The sequence below is a fragment of the Propithecus coquereli genome, unplaced genomic scaffold (assembly GCF_000956105.1).
Source record: "Propithecus coquereli isolate 6110/MARCELLA unplaced genomic scaffold, Pcoq_1.0 Scaffold5, whole genome shotgun sequence".
In the NCBI taxonomy this organism is placed as follows: domain Eukaryota; kingdom Metazoa; phylum Chordata; class Mammalia; order Primates; family Indriidae; genus Propithecus; species Propithecus coquereli.
In genome coordinates this window covers 8,246,465-8,265,612 of record NW_012150840.1, presented here as the reverse complement: position 1 = coordinate 8,265,612, position 19,148 = coordinate 8,246,465, and the positions used below count along the sequence as shown (strand labels likewise).

General features: G+C 40.0%; 2 protein-coding genes across 2 annotated transcripts in view; one reads left to right on the top strand and one right to left on the bottom strand.

Moving 5' to 3' along the window:
• Positions 1-7,831, top strand: part of VTI1B (vesicle transport through interaction with t-SNAREs 1B) — a 17,142-nt gene extending 9,311 nt beyond the window's left edge. Inside the window, exons 3-6 of the mRNA XM_012656168.1 lie at positions 1,328-1,519; positions 3,828-4,001; positions 5,624-5,685; positions 7,526-7,831. Coding sequence (XP_012511622.1) covers positions 1,328-1,519; positions 3,828-4,001; positions 5,624-5,685; positions 7,526-7,622 — 525 coding nt within the window. The 3' untranslated portion in view covers positions 7,623-7,831. The remainder of the gene's footprint in view (positions 1-1,327; positions 1,520-3,827; positions 4,002-5,623; positions 5,686-7,525) is intronic.
• Positions 7,792-19,148, bottom strand: part of ARG2 (arginase 2) — a 32,183-nt gene continuing 20,826 nt past the window's right edge. Inside the window, exons 3-8 of the mRNA XM_012656165.1 lie at positions 17,144-17,321; positions 13,723-13,882; positions 12,850-12,944; positions 12,564-12,668; positions 11,286-11,422; positions 7,792-8,259 (exon numbers count right to left, since the gene is read on the bottom strand). Of these exons, the coding sequence (XP_012511619.1) occupies positions 8,054-8,259; positions 11,286-11,422; positions 12,564-12,668; positions 12,850-12,944; positions 13,723-13,882; positions 17,144-17,321 (881 nt within the window). The 3' untranslated portion in view covers positions 7,792-8,053. The remainder of the gene's footprint in view (positions 8,260-11,285; positions 11,423-12,563; positions 12,669-12,849; positions 12,945-13,722; positions 13,883-17,143; positions 17,322-19,148) is intronic.

Sequence of the window (19,148 nt, the reverse complement as noted above, 5' to 3'; positions counted from 1 at the left end):
CTGGACAACTAAAAATATATAGAAAAAATTAGCCCGGCATGGTGGCGCATGTCTGTAGTCTCAGCTATTTGGGAGGCTGAAGCAGAAGGATCGCTTGAGCCCAGGAGTTTGAGGTTGCTGTGAGCTGGGCTGATGCCACAGCACTCTAGCCCAGGCAACAGAGTGAGACTCTGTCTCAAAAAAAAAAAAGATTGGGGCTAAAATCCAGGTCCCTGGTAGTATTCTGTGGAAATAGTTGCCCCTAGATTTTGCTGCCCCAGAACATACTGAGAAGAAAAATTCTTTTTAGGCCAGGGAACTTCCTTCTTGCTTGTTGAAAGTCAGCTTCCCAATTATCCCAATGAAGTTCTGACAAGGAAACTTATCTGCATCCTTATCTCTGTTCTGCATCTATTTTAAGCGGGACTAGGCCACCAGACTGGCAGCTATCTCCTTCATAATGGGAGTACTAGAAATTTTCTTAATACATGTACAGCTGTACATATCCATGATACCTGTTATGTAGCCAGTGTCCTCATTCAGTTAAAATCCTAGTAGCATTTTAAAAATCTCTTAGCTACAACTGATTTATTTGTTTGGTGCTCAGATATTTTTTCTCTGAACTTAGCAAAATTAGCAGTCCTACTCTGGCCATCCCAGGCAGTTGAAAATAATTTAGGGCCTCTTGTGAACATGCCTAGGTGTTACATTTTACTTATCCCAGAAAAAATGGAAATCTGATTCTGCAGAGCAACCTACTCTGTGGTCCCCTGGTTATCACAGATATGGAGACAAACAATTGATTTTCAGAAAGAGGAGAAGAAAGAAGGGAAGAACCCTGATGCCAGACCCCTGTCATTTTTACTATAGTAGACTTCAAAGCGCTTCTTGACAGCAGTTTTGAACCATAGCAGGCTGGAAACTTGGACTATTAAAAAGAGTTGAGAATTTGAAGATTTTGAATCCTGACTCTTCTTAATTGTGTAATCTTGAGTGGGTTTCTTTAAGTCTTATATATGAGATAGAGAAAGTATTTCCTACCATAATTATTTGTTGTGAGGATTAAATGAGGGAATGTATGTAAAAACCTTTAATAAGCTATAAAGTGCTTCTGTTAGTTTTTTCATTCATTCATCACATATTTTTTGAATGCCTGCTTTGTGCTTGGTAGGTACTACTCCAGGTACCAAGAATGAGGTAAACATGCCAGACATAATTGCCGCTTCATGTACTGTATGGTTGAGTACTTATTTGGGGTTGTCTGTGGTTTTATTAGTCCAAACTAGGCATATCCCCAGATGAGAGAGGGAAGAACCAGGCTATCTACTCAAACGTTTTACCTTCCCAGCTGGCAGAGATGGAGGAGGAGCTACGTTATGCACCTCTATCCTTCCGTAACCCCATGATGTCTAAGCTTCGAAACTACCGGAAGGATCTTGCCAAACTCCATCGGGAGGTGAGAAGCACACCTTTGACAGCCACACCTGGGGGCCGAGGAGACATGAAATATGGCACATACGCAATAGAGAATGAGCATATGGTAAGCTTCAGCTGTTTTATTTTCCTCAAGGGCCTGTGGTAGAAAATTAACCATATTGTGGAGTATAGTTCACGTTATCAGTGCATTCTAGACTTGTGTTTTCCACTCTTATCCTTTTTTCTGCATCCAATTCCCCTTCTCCCCTGGGGTAGCCACTCTATTTAATGCAGGTCTTTCCAAACCATATGCACATTCTTTGTATCCTTAATATATAAAAAATACATATGTTACCTATTCTTATTTCTAAATTCTGTATTCTAATCCATGATCTAATTTCTTGTCTTCTTGAGCTTTTATTGTTGCATGTAAATTTTAGAATCACTTTCTCAAGTATGCCTAAAACATTCATTTAGGTTTTTAATTTATCAGAGTATTGCTACAAAATTAATCCAGCTTTCCTTTACCTTAATGTCAAGATGGCCCAACAACTGAAATACAATTGAGAACGCAGGATGCTTCTCAAGAAGGGGCTAACACTTTATTCTGTTGTAATGGAAAGTGAGCCACATTGCCTTTCTAGCCTTCAGAATTCTGATTTATAAAATTGGACTAATTGAAAATCTATATTTTGAAACCATCTAAAGAAGCTGGAAAGTTAAAGGAATTAAATAAAACTTCATAAACATTACATTTAATGTGCTGCATTTGGATTATGTTCCACAAATACAGTACAGAGTAGAAAGTGCCTGGCAAGTAGCGTGGAAGAGAAATGAAAAGGGGCCCACCGATGCAGACTGAACATGCGTAGAGAGGCCGGTGATACGATTTTACGCAAACAAATCTCGTTTCGCGATGCGTCCTGATTATAGTTTAAGAGACATGCAGAGTGATTCTGGCCTGATATTGTTTATGTCAAAATTAGACATTTAAGAATGATGCAAAATTTTCAAATGGACACACAGATCATTACAAATCAGAAGCTAAGATCACTCATGAACGTGGACTGGAAAATGGCAGGCAGGTGGAGCTTGTTAAAATGGGAGTTGTAAAAGTGACTTTGGTTATTTGTTACCAGAAAGAAGGGAGAGGATAAGTTCAAATAATTTTGCTTTAGAATTATTAGTTTCAGAAATTATAAAAACATAATTTAGATATACATAACACCTTCAGTAGGATTATTGTTCCAAATCTGTCTAAGGTTGATTTATGTGATCTTCTTGTCTTTTCCTGCTCTTTCTTTAGCCTAATCAGTTGAAAATCTGCATCTTTTATTTTTAAAAAAACTTTCTTCTTCCTTTGAGCTAACATAACTGAGTTTATTTGAACCTCAGTCAGTGGTTTCTTCATCCACTGGTGTGTATTCCATTTATTAAGTGAAAATGCTTCTTGTTCCTGCTGCTCTGGGAATCCATCTTTTGGCTTCTTGGTGGCATCCTATTGCTAGTAGTCACCTGCTCTGTAATAGGCCTGTGAGCTGGGCCCCTTTTGATTGTATGTTATGTGCTTTGAATAGCTAAGAACTTAGAGCTGCCCCCATTTCTGTCAGTGGTTGTTAATTCTGGCCTGACAAAGGCTATTTTTGTCCTCATGCTGTCTGTATTTAGGATTATAAGTGGAGTAAAATTTCGGTGGGGATTTAGAAAATTAAGGCACTTGGGAAATTAGGGCAGCTGGGGAAGCTTACTCCAGCCCCAGATACTGCCTTCCCAAAGAGTAAATCACCGGTGTGGCAACTTTGAAGTTTTTGCTTTTGGGTGTATTTGGCCTGAGGTGAAATTCTTTTGGGGGCTCACCAAGAGTGTAGTCACAAGTGTTTTCCAGAACGTGGTAGAGTCTTAAACTTACAAATGATTTATGTGCTGAGAAAGAGTAACTCATTCATAGTTCCTCAGTCCTCAGTACCAGTCAAGTGGGAATCTTCAGTGAGTCATTTTCTAGGGCTGCAGAATTTAGTTGGTTTGCTTGCAGCACTGAAGTTACAGGCTGTATGCGTTATCAGGTAGCTCTTGCATCTCCCAGATCTGAGCTGCTGCTTCTCAAAAGTTCCTGGTCCAAGAAGCACATGGAGCAGTTCAAATTCATCACCACCACAGGGAAAGTGCTCCAGTGTTTTTAATCCATCCTTCCTTGCCTTGCTGAAGTGTAAAAAAGCAGTGGAATGGGAGGTGTTGTGATCCTGTTGATTGGATTCCAGGTTTTGCTATAGTCTGTGGTTCTGTAGCTCATTAGCATCTTTGGTTCTGTCTTAAAAGTAATGGAAATTATTGCTCACTACATCCCCTCTTACACAAGGAAGGTCATAAGGAATGTGCTGGCAGCCAATTGATGGGGGAAGAAGCCTAACATTTCCCTTCCATACTCCTCTCAGAATCGGCTACAATCTCAAAGGGCATTGCTTCTGCAAGGCACTGAAAGTCTGAACCGGGCCACCCAAAGTATTGAGCGTTCTCATCGGATTGCCACAGAGACTGACCAGATTGGCTCAGAAATCATAGAAGAGCTGGGGGAACAACGAGACCAGTTGGAACGTACCAAGAATAGAGTAAGTCTGGGCAGATGGGGGAAGTGGCAAGAGCAGGGATAGTAGCTGAGCCCACTACTCCTGGATGCAATACTGAGACGAGAAGCTACAGCAGTTCTGAATCCAGGGAATAACGTTCTTTAGGTTCTTACGCTTTTCTCAATTTTTAGTTTGCTTAGCTGAGAGTTTTCCCTTAGAAATAATGTTACCCTTAAGATTTAGACATCATTGGAAATTTCTGTTTTAGTGAAGGAAGAAAAAGACTGAAGGAATCTGATTTCTGCATTTGTAAGATTGCAGCCACTTCATCCTTATTAATTCCTATATTCTTTCTTTGGCAAGAGAATAATATGTAAAAAGGCACTTAAGGATTCAAAGCTACCAATCTGAGATTTTAATTTCTTATACATTTAGTGGGATATTCTATTATTATGAAAACATTATCTATACCTTGTCAGTTTTTTCCATATGTCATAAAATATACCACTCACAGTTTATAGATTGATAAATTATAGTTAAATCCTGGACTATAACCCTTTATTGTTACCTAAGGTAAGGATCATTGTAGGAAGAAAACAGAAATACATAGGCCAAATGATCACTATATCAGGGACCTCTAATCTACTATCACTTTAAGAGGTTCTGAGAAATAACTCATTTTAATAATAGCTCATCTTCCTTTCCATAAATGTGTTAATCACATAGGAATTTTAAAAATAATATAATTTGCCAGTGGAATGCTGTATTCTTAATAGCATAAGGCAAATCAAACTGAAAAACAGATACTATAGCCAAGATTTGGACAGGAAAATACTAGCTCAGTGTGGGGATTTGAGATTTTCTTATACATATTAATAGCTACAGTTCTCCATTCTTAAATCTGAGTGATATCCTTCCCTCTTCAGTGAAAATTCACAACAAAGTACTAAATTCAAGGCAAGCTATAGAGAATGCAGCTTGCTTACAAGATAGTGTGTGTTTTGATTTTTGAACATACTAGGTAGATTGTTTAAATTTAAAAGCCAAGCAATGAGCTGAGAGATCAACTTACCAAGGCCACTGGGGAATGGCAACAGATGGCAGGTCACCATCTGCAGGAGGTAAAATACTCTCTAGCTATCTAGATTATTATACCCTCCTGCTATTAATCGAAAAGGAAAAGTCCAGGGGTGTCAAGTCCTTTTATAAGTCAATGTATCTGTCTCTTAAAGAAGAAAAAAAGATAACCAGACCTCAAAAGCAGTAACTCACCAGCCCATAAAACAAACAGCAACTTGAGGCTTTCCTGGAATTTGGGTGATGAAATTCAAATCGTAAATTGCTCAAAGTGGCTTCACAGTCACTGGCTGGGTACATTTGAAGACTTCCTGTTCTCAGTAGCCAAGGTGAAAGATTAGCTCAGTCTCAGAAGTCTGTCCCCACAGCAACCTTCGGATATAATGAATCCTAAGCCTACTTGATTAATACTAAAGTATCTTGTCCTTTCCAGGTTCTTCTACTTATACTCAGAAGTCATCATTTAAATTGGTTTGATTTCTTGGAGTTTTTCAACATACACCCCTTAATTTAGTTCAGGAATATTCAAATTGTACAGGGTGTACTTTTGGAAGAAGGGTAAAATAATTGCTATTTTCTCTTCTCAGCTGGTAAACACGAGTGAAAACTTGAGCAAAAGTCGAAAGATTCTCCGTTCAATGTCCAGAAAGTAAGTTTTACAAAATTAATTTCTCTTAACTCTTAATGTCTTTCAACCAGAAAAACTTAAAACAGTAACTTACAAAAGTCCTAATACGGCACCTCATCACTTGATACCATACAGTCCCCTTATACTTAATACCACCTTGCCGATCAGAATAAATAAAGGAATATGGTCTTGTATAGTTAAATATACGAGGATAAAACCTTTGTTAAAAGTATATACTGCTCTGACTTGGGACAGTGGAAAATTTCTCCACTGAAAGGACATTTAATCCCAGCTTACATTCCTTAGAGAAGACAGCATGTAGCAATAATAGAGCTTCATATTCCTTGAAATATATTTGTAAAAACTTGATTAGAAAACAGTTTTTTACTTCTACTGCTTAGTTCTTGCTTTTGGCTCTGCTTGCCTTTCATAGGAGTCAGCCCCCTTTCGGGAAGTACTGTTTTGTTAGCAAGAAGTAGACTTTTATAAAAAACCTTGAGGAGTTGTCACTGTTGTTGGGCAGTGACTGAGCCAAGATGCAGCAGAACCTGCCTGCTCTTTGTCAGATTTCCCAGAGGACCATACACACTGCTTCATGCAGGCATTTTGAAAATAAATTCCAGAGAAACAAAAGCTGTTTCAGAAGGATAGTGGAATTCCAGTTCATCTAAAGGGTGAGGTAGCTGATGTTCTCCTGTATAGAGCCACTGTGGTTCTTATAGTTGGAACAAAAGCATTTGCCATATATCAGCTAGCTATGGCTTCTTTTCCCAAGAGGCAGGATTGACTGCCATCAGCCCAGGAATCACTTTGTTCAATTTCATTTGGCTCTCTACGTAATAGTAACATAATAACTGAGCTCTCTGGGGATCAGTATTTATTGACTTGTGCTAACTGCCACCAATACATCAGTCTTTACCCCCCAAAAAAACCCCACAAAAAACAAAACCCTTGAGGTAAGTGCTAACAACAACAAAACCAGAGCAGAAGGGAAGTATTGCCACTGAGGCTGAAGTTGGGGGTAAGTGGGTAGTATGCATGACCTTGGGACAGGTGGCCTAGCATGAAACAGAACTACAGCCTGGTCATGGAACTAGCAGGAGGAGTGGAGTTTTCCTAAACAGTGGCAGATTCCTTGTGAAATAGGTAGGAACATGTAGTGAACATGAGAACCAGAGGTTGGATTCTTTGTGTAAATGAAAGATAAATTTTTTGAGGCTCCCATACTACCTTTATAATAGAGATACCCATTTGAGTTTATAGGACAGCAGAGGGAGAAATAGAGAAGAGAGGAAGAAGGGAAGAAGTTTATAAGGGATTGAAAAACATTACCCAGGCTTCTAGTTACCTATCTTAAAGCGGGACCATCCATGAGCTGGACTTTGACACTGGAGAGTCTGCCCCAAACCCTTCTCCCAACGTAGGCTCACTGCTGTAGTATATAACTGCTATGGCTCTATATGGTTAGATAAATGAGATTGTATTTCTGCTGCTGTGAAATACAATTCACCCTGATTTTAGAAATGGTATACTTTTTCACATATATAATATTTTTTTCTAGCTTAACCCCTCCTTGTAGAAAATGTAACTACTATTTGAAAACGTTTTAGAATCAAGAAACTATTTTTATGCTTTGGTATTTATTGTCCCAGTTTTCAACATTTCTGTGAGGTAGACAGTGTTATCCCTAAGTTACAGCTGACGAACCTTATGAGCACTCACCTACAGCCAAGTGGCTGTGTGTTCAAACAAAAAACTCATTTTGCCTCACGGTATCCAGCTTTGGTCCTGGCTCAGACCCCACAGTGTTAAGAAGGTTATCCACACTTCTGACTACTCTCCACTTTTCTTCTCTTTGTAGAGTGACAACCAACAAGCTGCTGCTTTCCATCGTCATCTTACTGGAGCTAGCCATCCTGGGAGGCCTGGTTTACTACAAATTCTTTCGCAAGCATTGAACTTTTTATAGAGAGGGCTTTGTGGACCAGAACTTTGACCCTGTGAATGAAGTGTGTTGCTGCTGTAGGCTAACAGTTCAAGGATGCACTGTGCAGCCAGACTGTGGGAGGAGGGAGGAAAGATGGAAAGCCACTTAAATGTGAAGGAACAGCAACAAGACCAGTATGATATACCAAGGTAATAAATGCTGTTTATGACTTTAAATTTACATAGTATTACAACATATTAATACCCCGTGAACTGCCAAAACCCAAATACATTTACAGTAGTATTATTGGTCACCAAAATAGAGAGGGGAAACTTTACAGTTGTGAAAAATGTGCAGATGTTCTCATTAAGGCAATATTGACCAACCACTTAATATCTGTCTCCTCAAATGCCCCGCAACTCTGGAATGCCCATTGTGAAACATGTCAAAGCACAGTATTTCCTAAATTCTCACACATGCTTCATTTTCTGATTCATCTGGTGAACTGGGAGTAGGAAGTTGGTCATAGACAATGTGCCCTCCTTCCCTTGTCTGACCAAAACTTGAAGCAATCACATCCACTGCCAGGCTAGCTGTAGCCTTCGCCTCTTCTTCTGAAGTGGCCAGCTGAGGATTGACTTCAACAAGATCCAGTGCTGACAGCAACCCTGGAAGAACAATGACAAAACCTCAGAAAATTCCTTAGCTGTTACTCTCAATGAGATTTATCCCACCTGGACAGGGAGAACAAGCCGAGGTATAAACAAGAGTCATTTTCTACTACAAAACTATCTTGTCAGGAAGCCATTGCACCTCATCCTCTTGACTCTGAATTTATGTTAAAACACTAGTATACTAGAATAGGCTTGAAAGAAATCTTTAAGGTAATGAAATAAATCATCCCTGTTCAACTAACATAATAGGCATAGCTATCAGGCTTTCTGGAAAAGGAAGGGGCTTGGTGGGGGATGCAGAGGTTTCCAGGCTGCTTCTTGGGAAAATGTGTGCCATCTCCAGTATGACTAGGAGCCTTCCAGATGCCTGCCTAGAAATAGGGAAGTATTAAGGCAAAGAAAATATCCTACTTCTTACTAGCCAGAGCTCCACTCCCACTTTTGAACTCTAATGCTGTATCTGTTAAAGCACCACACCATTGCCCTGAAACTTAGTTATTACTGCAAACCTTATTCTTACCCCTACAAGCTTGAGTTCTGAGGGCATGTCTCACATCTGACACATTTATTTATCTTTGAGCAGACTGACCTAGTATCTTACACTTGGTCAAGGGACGATTCAGCCATATGTTGATTATTTAATTTGGGCTCCAGTTACCTTTCTTCAGGGTTTGAGAACTTGTTCCAAAGTTCTCAACACTGTTCTTTGGCCTGGAGCAAGCTGAGGGGAAGGGAAGATTAGACCAGCAAGCCTATCCACACCTGCCTTCCACTCCCACCCACTACATGCCCCACTTCTAGGGAATTTAACTTTGTCTCAAAAAAAAAAAAAAAAGTCTTGCTCTGTTGCCTGGGCTAAAGTGCCGTGGTGTCAGGCTAGCTCACAGCAACCTCTAACTCCTGGGCTCAAGCAATCCTTCTGCCTCAGCCTCCCGAGCAGCTGGGACTACAGGCATGCGCCACCATGCCCAGCTTATTTTTTCTATACGTTTTTAGTTGTCCAGCTAATTTCTTTCTATTTTTAGTAGAGGCGGGGGTCTCACTCTTGCTCAGGCTGGTGTTGAACTCCTGACCTTGAGCGATCCTGCCGCCTCGGCCTCCCAGAGTGCTGGGATTACAGGCGTGAGCCACCACGCCCAGCCGAATTTAACTTTTTAGTTGGTTATTCTAGGTGAAGAATCATCTGAACAAATTAGCATTCAAGAATACACGTATCTGAGAATATTTAGGGTAGCTATAAAGTCTGGAAACATAGGTGAATATATCTAATGGTTTATTGATGTTACCTTCTAGTACATGAAATGCTCAGTGCCATCACATCTGGTCAGCGTGTCTTCCCTTATTAGCAATGCGTAGTCGAGTGCACTGCAAAACTGCAGTGAACAGGCATTTGACTGTAGCATTTCCATCATTTCCTGCACATAGACCTGGGTCTCTGATGATCTGAATCTCTGATTTTCACTAACTAAACCTGTACCTTTAGCATACTCTAGTAGTAATCAAGAGGGTTTGCACTATTAAAAACATATATATATTACCTATGTTTCCAGACGATTGCCACACTGTAAATTAGTTTAAGCAAACTGCTTTATGTATCTAGTTGACAGTGTCATGACAATCTTTTGGAATAAAATCATATTGCAGCAGGGGAAAGGAGGGATAAGGCATGACCACTGCCACATCTAACTACTAGAGATTATTAACCTCTGCTGTTAGTGGTATCACTGGGAAGCAAAGTAGAGGACTGAACACCCAGGTTCTCTGGCCACTAACCCAAGGACCACTGGAGACATCTAATGGATCTGAGAATGAGACTTGCCACTGTCATAATCTGATAGACAAGTACCATTTTCCTTTCTGTACTGCCTAAGGTTCTAGCAGGCTCCAGAGCCAGTGAGACCATTTCTCAGTGCAATTTCTATCCCAGCTAGTCAAGAGTTTCCTATTACCCTGGACCTTTCAATATGGGATCTCTATGCTTCTGTCTATACCCCAGTTTCATGAGATGGTTATTGAAGCAGTATCATGTGGTAGTTCTTTAAACTTTAGAATGAAAAGGTATTTAAAATAGCTCTAAAACCAGAAGCTTTCTGACAGAAATGGAAACTGTTTGCAAGTAAGTATGAGTTTTGGGATAGTAACCCCTGTAGCCACTCTTGATAACTTAGAATTCATCTTACTATTTCTGTCAGCCATTCATCTAACTCTATCCCCTTATTAAAGATCCTGTCAAACAAGCTCTAGTACAAGACTTACCCTACAAAAAAGGACCCAAGGTACTGTCCAACTTGCCAGTATCTTCAAGAGATCAGCTTTAACTCCAAATTCCCAACTCCCAGTGAAAGCAGCCTCTATCTATCTTATTCATTCATTTAAAGACAAATTCTCACTCTGTTGCCCAAGCTTAAATGCAGTGGCATAGTCGCTCACTGCAGCCTTGAACTCCTGGGCTCGAGTGATCCTCCTTGCCTCAGCCTCCCAAGTAGCTGGAACTACAGGTGCATGCCACCATGCCCGCCTAATTTTTTAAATTTTTTTATAGAGATGACATCTCACCACACTGCCCAGACTGGTCTTAAATTCCTGGCCTCATGTGATCCTCCTGCCTTGATCTCCCAAAGTGCTGGGATTACAGGTGTGAGCCACTGCCCAACCTCTTAACATCCAAGTAAAAATTATAGCTACTTGGCCTTGTCTTTTTATCCTAATCTACCTTTATATAACTCAGACACAGGGAACTGCATCAGTGTGGCAATTTATTCTTGTATTTAATAAGCGTCTAAGTAGACACAATTTTGTATTCAATATTACCTTAGCATAGATTGTTAAGAGCTAAGTCCAAACATACCTCTAAATGATTATATCCTTTATTAGTCTGGCCATATGATTGTTAGCTATAAAAGTTGAAGGAAAAACAAAGTCTGCAATGACATGGAATAGTAGAAACAACCTCCTGTAGGCAAGAGACTTCAGCGTATTTACGCAATAGTTAACAGGCTGCATACCTGGTTGCTACATACCTGTATTGTGTATTTCCTCAGTAATATACATGCCTTCCCGATAGGTCAGTCCCCCTACGACAGGGGTTCCTGTGGCTGGAGCCAGCGTAGGGTCAAATGCATCAATATCAAAACTCAGATGGATTGGCCTTTGTCTTCTGGAAAGGAAGAGGATAAGAGAATACTTATTTGGTTGTGCTCAACCTTCCTGTGGTTTGCAACTCCTTGATTTTATTGCTGTTGGTCCTGGTACTTTGTTAATAAAGCGGTTAATAATATTTCTAGGTTTTCTATTTCAGGAAGTTACTGAGATTAGTATATTAACTTCCTGCACACCACTTCATGATATTGCTATTTGTTCTGCATGCCTCAGACAAACTCCAATTTATAGTGCTGGTTTATCCTGGGCATTCGAACCTCTTGCATGAACAACTGTCAATAGAGGGAATTCTTCACTTCCATATGAGATTGGGCTCTGATATATTCTAATTTATGTTGGCTTGACCTGGGTTACAGTTGCTGTTACTCTCTGAATATAATAGCAGCTGACTTAACTCTGATTTTATGTCTGTAATCTCTTTTATTTTTAGTTATTTATTTTTATCCAGTCATGTTGACACCTATGTCTGCAATCTTAACACCTTCCAGTTCTAACTTCAGTTTAGCCCAGGTGTCCAATGGCTGAAACTAACATACAACACCCTATGCCAAATAACTAAATTTCTTAACAGCTTAAAAAATGACATACTACTAGGTAGCAATTCTGACATTACTCACCTAAAAGTAAAGACTTGGTATTGGGAAAATGCTCTTAAAGCTAACATTTGATTGGCATTCATCTGCCATCTTTCTATACTACCAAGATTTACTTGATATAAAACTCAGGTGAAGCAATAGTGAGGTAGGGAAGAATGGGACATTTGGAACAATGAATGCTTCTCATCTCAAAAGACAAGCATGTAAAAGGAGATAAAGAGAAATTCATGAGAGACAGAGATCTGGGTGATGACTTAAAGGAAACCTCCTCCTAACCCCAGAGGAAGAATATGTCCTATGTTTCATATTATGTCTTTCTGAACTATTTGAAATTTTTATATGTATATGTTTTGCTTTTATTTTAAAAGTAAAGCTGCTATCCTCAAGAGACAGGCTAAACTCCAAGATCAAGGTGCCAGCAGGAAGGAAAGGTGAAAAGAAGAAAAAAAAATATAAAAAAAAGAGGCTAAAGTATGCTGCCCTGTGGGAGTCTGCCCTATTCCCTGTGGGACCCAGAAATAGACATCCATTGTCATTACTTACTTGCCAATCAGCAGATCAAATGTCTGTTCCATGACCTTCTGGATACCAAGTCGATCAATGTCTCTCATGGAAAAATATTGGATATCATAGTTCTTTAAAATAAAACTGCGGTGAGATATAAAGGAAGGAGTCCTTAGTTTAAAAATCATTTTTAACAAATGTATATTTGGCAGGGGGGGGTTTGCCTTTAAGTGACCTATAACAGGTTAAGTCAAGCATCAACCTTTCGGATGGGACATAATTGGCCAGGACAGGCCCAGAGTTTAACCCTAATGTATCAACTTACTGCTCAGGAGGGTCCACATCTCTTAGACCAATATACACGATACTTGGGGAAGAGATACAAGGTTTGATCCAGGAAAATCCTGGGAGTTGTGGTACCTATGAATAGGAATAGGCAGGATTAATCAAGAATTCTTGGTCTCACCAAGATAATCATCACGTGCTTCCCGAGGTATGGAGTCTGCTTTCTTCTGCTACCACACAGGATATATTTAAAGCAATAGAAGACATACTTCATCTGGAAAAGAGCCCTGATACAAGTGGAAATGTTTCAGAAGGGCAATTGAAGAACAGTACAGCTTTCTCAAGAACAACAAACTCTTCTTCTAAGGCTGTTCTGGTTTCTCATTAACATACCTAGTAGCAGGAATACTGCTGATTAGCCTTTTTCCATCCCTTTGCACATCACTGAATTGTTTGTAGTTGGTGCTTGAAGCATAACCCAGTTGCCACCTCAAGGTGCCAACAGCAAAACATAAATTCTGCCTAATGAATAATCTTTGTGCTGTCCTGGTTTAACTTGGTTTCTCACTGAGGGGAGGGATATACAGATTCCAGTCTGTGCCTAACATGGACTTTCATGTCCTCAGAACAGCTCAGGAAAATACTACCCAGGGTAATCATGGCTTTACTTATCTTCTAGACCGACGTGTCAGAGTGTGGCATGTGGCCGGCAAGCCTTTAACCAAGAGCAGGGACCATGTCCTGGTCATCTTTATATGCCTTTATAGTATCTTAACAGACTGCCTGGCCCATAATAGTGTTTGATGAACAAATGAAGGCCACACTTAACCCATTCTTCACTGAAATCTTACTTAACCCTCAAAGCCCCAGGATAACCCTATAAGCCATTCACCTTTCATTTCGGACCACTGACCTTGTCCTGTAGTTCTCTGAGGAGAAATGAAACTGGCTGTCCATGGAGATTTCCTGATGAAGTAGTAAGCGGTGTATTGATATCTGCATGGGCATCAACCCAGATGACACAAAGGTCTGGGCAGTGTCGGGCATGGCCACTAATGGTACCGATTGCCAGGCTGCAAAGAATAGATCAATCTTCAAGACCTTCTGCTTGGCAAACATCACCAATAACAAATGTCCTCAGCCAACACAGTTTATACTCTGTTTTCAGGGCAAAGTCAGGGCATAGACTGAGGCTGGATTTGGGTAACACAAGAGTCTGGAGTTGTAGTTCTCAAAGATTAACCTTGAGTGAGTGAGTTAGGGAGAAATATAAAGCTCTAAAGATTCAAAGCTGGCTATCTCAGCAGTGTGACAGATGTCATTGCTGCTCCTAAATCCATGTAATTTGATCCAATAGCCCTGGTGCAGAAAAGTACCTCAAATATTTGTTCTTTGAGTGAAATCCAGTTAAATGATGTGGTCTATTTGGAACAACTCAAAAAAATGTTGCTAATATCACTTAAGAGAGACCTGAGAGATCTAACTTCCAAAGAATCAGTTATATTAACTTTTTAAGGATAAAAATTATAAAGCATTATAATTTTTTAGAAAGCTTATAAGTCATACTTCTTAAAAACTGAAGAAAAAAGCTGTTAAAGACATTAAAGTAACAGGGCAACCCAATTAAAGAACTCATTTAGACCACTGAATAAAATAGAGGTTTATTTGCATGTTGCCTTACATACATTGGCAAGGCATTCAAATATTAAGTGTTTCTCTGTTTTTTCCTTTCCTTGTCCAAGGGCTCTGCTTACATTAGCCAACTGTCCTATCTCAACTCTAGGGAGATAGCTAATGAGACTGTGGTTGGAAAGCTGCCCGGCTTCCCAGTAACCAAGGAATTTGACATAGATGGGAAATGCAGCTTAAGCATCTTAAGAAGTAACTGCAGCCATCCTTCTTGGTCAATACAGCATGAGACAGCATTCTAGGCTCCCTGCCCCACATTGGGCCCTTCTGAGGCAGAGCATGATCGAGTGCAAAGGCAGTAGATTAAGTCAGAATACCGAAGTTTTAGTCCAGGAAGAGCTGTGTGACTGCAGACAGGTCATCTAACTTCTATAGATTTCAATTTCCTTTTCTATAAGATAGGGATAATATACTTGGCCTGTTTAAATCAGAATTGGTTTAATTAAGGTGATAATATATGTTGTACTATGTAAAAGGAGCAGTGACCTAAAAATGCCTCTTTAAAATGTTCAACAGCTGTTCAAGGTATACACTTATCCCATTCTCTCTAGAATCTTCCAGATTGGCTAGGTTTTAATATTTAATAGGAAATAGGTTAGTAGTAACATGGCTGCGATATAGATAGCTATAGGCAAAAGAAAAGCCAAAGACTATGATAACCACATTGATAGGTAGTCTCCAAGAGTGAGACTTGACCAGAGGAAACACTAAATAACTACACTTCCACAGACAGCACTGAGCTCAGGAGGCAGGAGACCCACCCTCTGGTTGATTTAATTGAATGATGTAGTCATCTCTGTAGAGAACTTGGGTCTGACCACTTTCTTGTTCTGCCTGAATTTTTATTCCTAATGAGGAACCTACCTGTCTGCAGATATAACAAAGATTTCACTTTAGTGATCTGAAAAGTTTAAGTTTAGTGATTTAAGTTTAGTGATCCGAAAAAGCTCTCTGAGCACCTCAGGGCAAATAATTGCTATACAAGTCACATTTGATTTGAATCTCAGCTCTGCTACTTCCTGGTTCTAGACCTTGGATAGGTTTTCTTTCCTTTTTTTTTTTTCCCCCCAAAAGCGAGGTCTAGCTCTATTGCCCAGGCTAGCCTCAAATTCCTGGGCTCAAGCAATCCTCCTACCTCAGCCTGCCAAGTAGCTGGGACTGAAGGCACGTGCCACCACGCCCGGCTTGAATAAGTTTTCTAACCTCTGTCCCTCAGTGCTTCCAGCAGTAAATTAAATAAAGCCATTTCTACCCTCATAGCATTGTTAGGAGGATTAACTGAGAATTATGTATGGTGTACTTAATACTCCTAGTACTTCAATACCTTTTTTCTTTCTACCAAAAACCTTCATTACTTGGCTCAAATCACACTCCCTTGTGAAATCTGACCTACTCTAGCCAGACTGATCTCTTCTTCCTTTGAAATTCTGTAGAATTCAATTTTTTTTTTTTTTGAGACAAAGTCTTACTCTGTCATCCGGGTAGAGTGCACTGGTTTCATCATAGCTCACTGCAACCTCCAAATCCTGGGCTCAAGCCATGCTCCTGCCTCAGCCTTCCAAGACACCTGGCTAATTTTTTTCTGTGTTTGGTAGAGATGGGGTCTCACTCTTGTTCAGGCTGGTCTCAAACTCTTGACCTCAAGCGATTCTCTCACTTCAGCTTCCCAGAATGCTAGGATTATAGGTGTGAGCCACTGTACCCGGCCAAATTCAGTATTTATTTTTTATTCCATGTGTATTTATTTCATCTAGTCCTCCTGATAGATCACAAATTTCCTATAGTCCCTAGCATTGCTAAGCAAACATCAGAACAGTACTCAACAAAGTACGTGCTGATTCACTAAGAGGCAAAGATCAGGCCTTGTGCAGTGGCTCATGACTGTAATCCCAGCGCTTTGGGGGACCAAGGTGGAAGGACTGCTTGAGGTCAGGGGTTTGAGACCAGCCTGGGCAACATAGCAAGACCTTGTCTCTACAAAAAATTTTAAAAATTTAGCCAGGTGTGCTGGTGCACACCTGTAGTCCCAGCTACTCAGGACGCTGAAGTGGGGAGGATTGCTTGAGCCCAGGAGTTCAAAGCTACAGTGAGCTATGATCGTACCACCGCACTCCAGCCTGGATGACAGAGCAAGACCCTGTTTTAAAAAAAAAAAAAAAAGACTAAAGACTGATTGCATTAGTATGCCACCTAGGGTTCATATTGTGGAGGTAAAAAATGTAGTCACACATTAAGGGGGGATCTCTAACAAATCTATTTGCAGAAATGCTAACAAAAATGACCAAATTCAGCCTATCAGTGGTTCTTTCCAATTCTCCAAAGTCATAAGATAGTGTCTCAAGAAAGCTTTCCAGGAGATAAGCATGAAACACAATGCCTAAAATCCTTGCTTAGTCTACCTTTGAACTTGCTGTGTCTGAGTGTACACACCCTCTTACTGTACAATGTGTGGTACAAAAAATAAATAAATCACACGGTGCCTTTGGCAGCTCAAAATCTTAGACATTAAAATACTATTATATATATCATACCCTAAAAATTCTGCAGGGTATTTTTCTCCAGGTAAGGAAACTGAGAAAGAAGCTAAGTGATTAGCCCAAAGCACCATGTAATCCAGCCCCTCACCACCCCATCTCCCAGCTTACCTGTGGTCTCCTCCCACTGTGACACAGTTGTAGCCACCTGACACCGCTCTGCTAACCACCTCAGCCAGTTCCTGGTTGGCAAGGCCCACTGAGCGTGGATTCACTATCAGGTTGTTGTAGAGATCATCTTTGGGCACTGGAGTAAAACTCAAATCTCCAAAGTCTTTTAGGTGGCAGCCTGGGAACAAATGAGGGATGACGTGATGAATTTTATGGGCTATTCCAGCTCTTACTTGCCTGGGTCACAAATAACAACTTGTGACAAAGTATACATCATAAACATTTTATCACAGTAAAATTCCAAAGTTCAAATGATTGTGGCAGGATTATCTCAATTTTCCCAGCAATCCTGTAAGGTTGATCCTATTATGAACACCATTTGGTAGAAGCAGCTGGGCTTTGGAAACTGAAACCCAGAGATGTTGAATGCCTTAACGTAACAATCGCAAAATTAGTAGCAATTAGACCTGAGATATCCCAGAGTTATAGATTGGAAATAAAATACCAAGAAGAATGAACAGAATTTAAAGAAAAGTACTATTAATTTAGGACAAAAATACACATAGGAATTCTCATGTTGTAAACTTTTTAATAAATACAGAGTCAATCTGAAGCATCCTAAAAGAGAAATATTGATTACTTACAAGGTCCCAGGCACTGTTCTAACTGCTTAACATAAATTCTTATTTTAAGACTCAGAACAATTCTGTGAGGCGACTAAAATATGCCTATTCTGTAGATGAAGAAACTGAAGCAAAGAGAAGTAACCTAGCCAAGGTTACACGGTTGCTCAGTGCAGAATCAGGATATAAATCTAAGCCATGTGCCTCCAGTGTTCGCACAGGTTGAGTACCCCTTATCTGAAATGCTTGGCACCAGAAGTGTTTGGGATTTGGGATCTTCTTGGATTTTAGAATATTTGAATATACATAATGAAATATCTTAGGGCTAGAACCCAAGTTTAAACACAAAATTTACTTGTTTCATATACACCTTATACCCATAGCCCAAAGGTAATTTTACACAATTTTAAAAATAATTTTGTGCATCAAAGTTTGCATATACCGAACCATCAGAAAGCAAAGGTGTCAGAGCCAGGTGTGATAGCTCATGCCTATAAACCCAGCACTTTGGAAGGTCAAGGTGGAAGGTCAGGAGTTCAAGACTAGCCTAGGCAACATAGTGAGACCCCGTCTCCACAAAAAGTTTTAAAAAGTCAGCTGACTGTGATGATGTGCACTGAAGTCCCAGCTACTCAGGAGGCCAAGGCAGGTGGATCACTTGAGCCCAGGAATTAGAGGCTCCAGTGAGCTATAATGATGCTACCACATTCAAGACCCTGTCAAAGAAAAGGAAGGAAGGAAGGAAGGAAGGAGGGAGGGAGGAGGGAGGGAAAAGAAAGGAAGAAAGAAAAGAGAGAGAAAGGAAAGAAAGAAAGAAAAAAGAGAAGCGAAGCAAAGGTGTTACTATCTCAGCCATCCATATAGACAATCTGTGGTTGTTTGGCATCACCATCATTCCTGGCTCTGAATTTATATGCTGCTGAGAAGCAATCATTTTCTTATACTTATTTACACCACAGTACTTAACAGGAAAAAATATGACATACCATACCATTAATACAGAGAATATAGTGTGTTCAAGTAACTTGTCATGTTGGTACTCAAAAAGTTTCAAATTTTAGAGCATTTTGGATTTCCAGATTGGGGTGCTTAAGCTGTATTCTTTACCATGTAGTTTGTTTCCCAGAAGAATCCCTACTGATTCTAACATTTTAAGAACTAGCGATATATTCTGACAGCTTTCAATATTTTCCCACCCATGTTGGATGCTACATTTAGGGTGAGGACTAAATAATCAAACTCTATCAAAAAGGGATCTGAACTATCAGAGAGCAGAATGTTACTATAGATTGTATCCTTATAGCCCTGAATCTCAAAGTGGAGTCCAGGTATTGAGGGTAGGGGAGATAGTTAAGAGGACAGAAATAGTATATTTTATTATT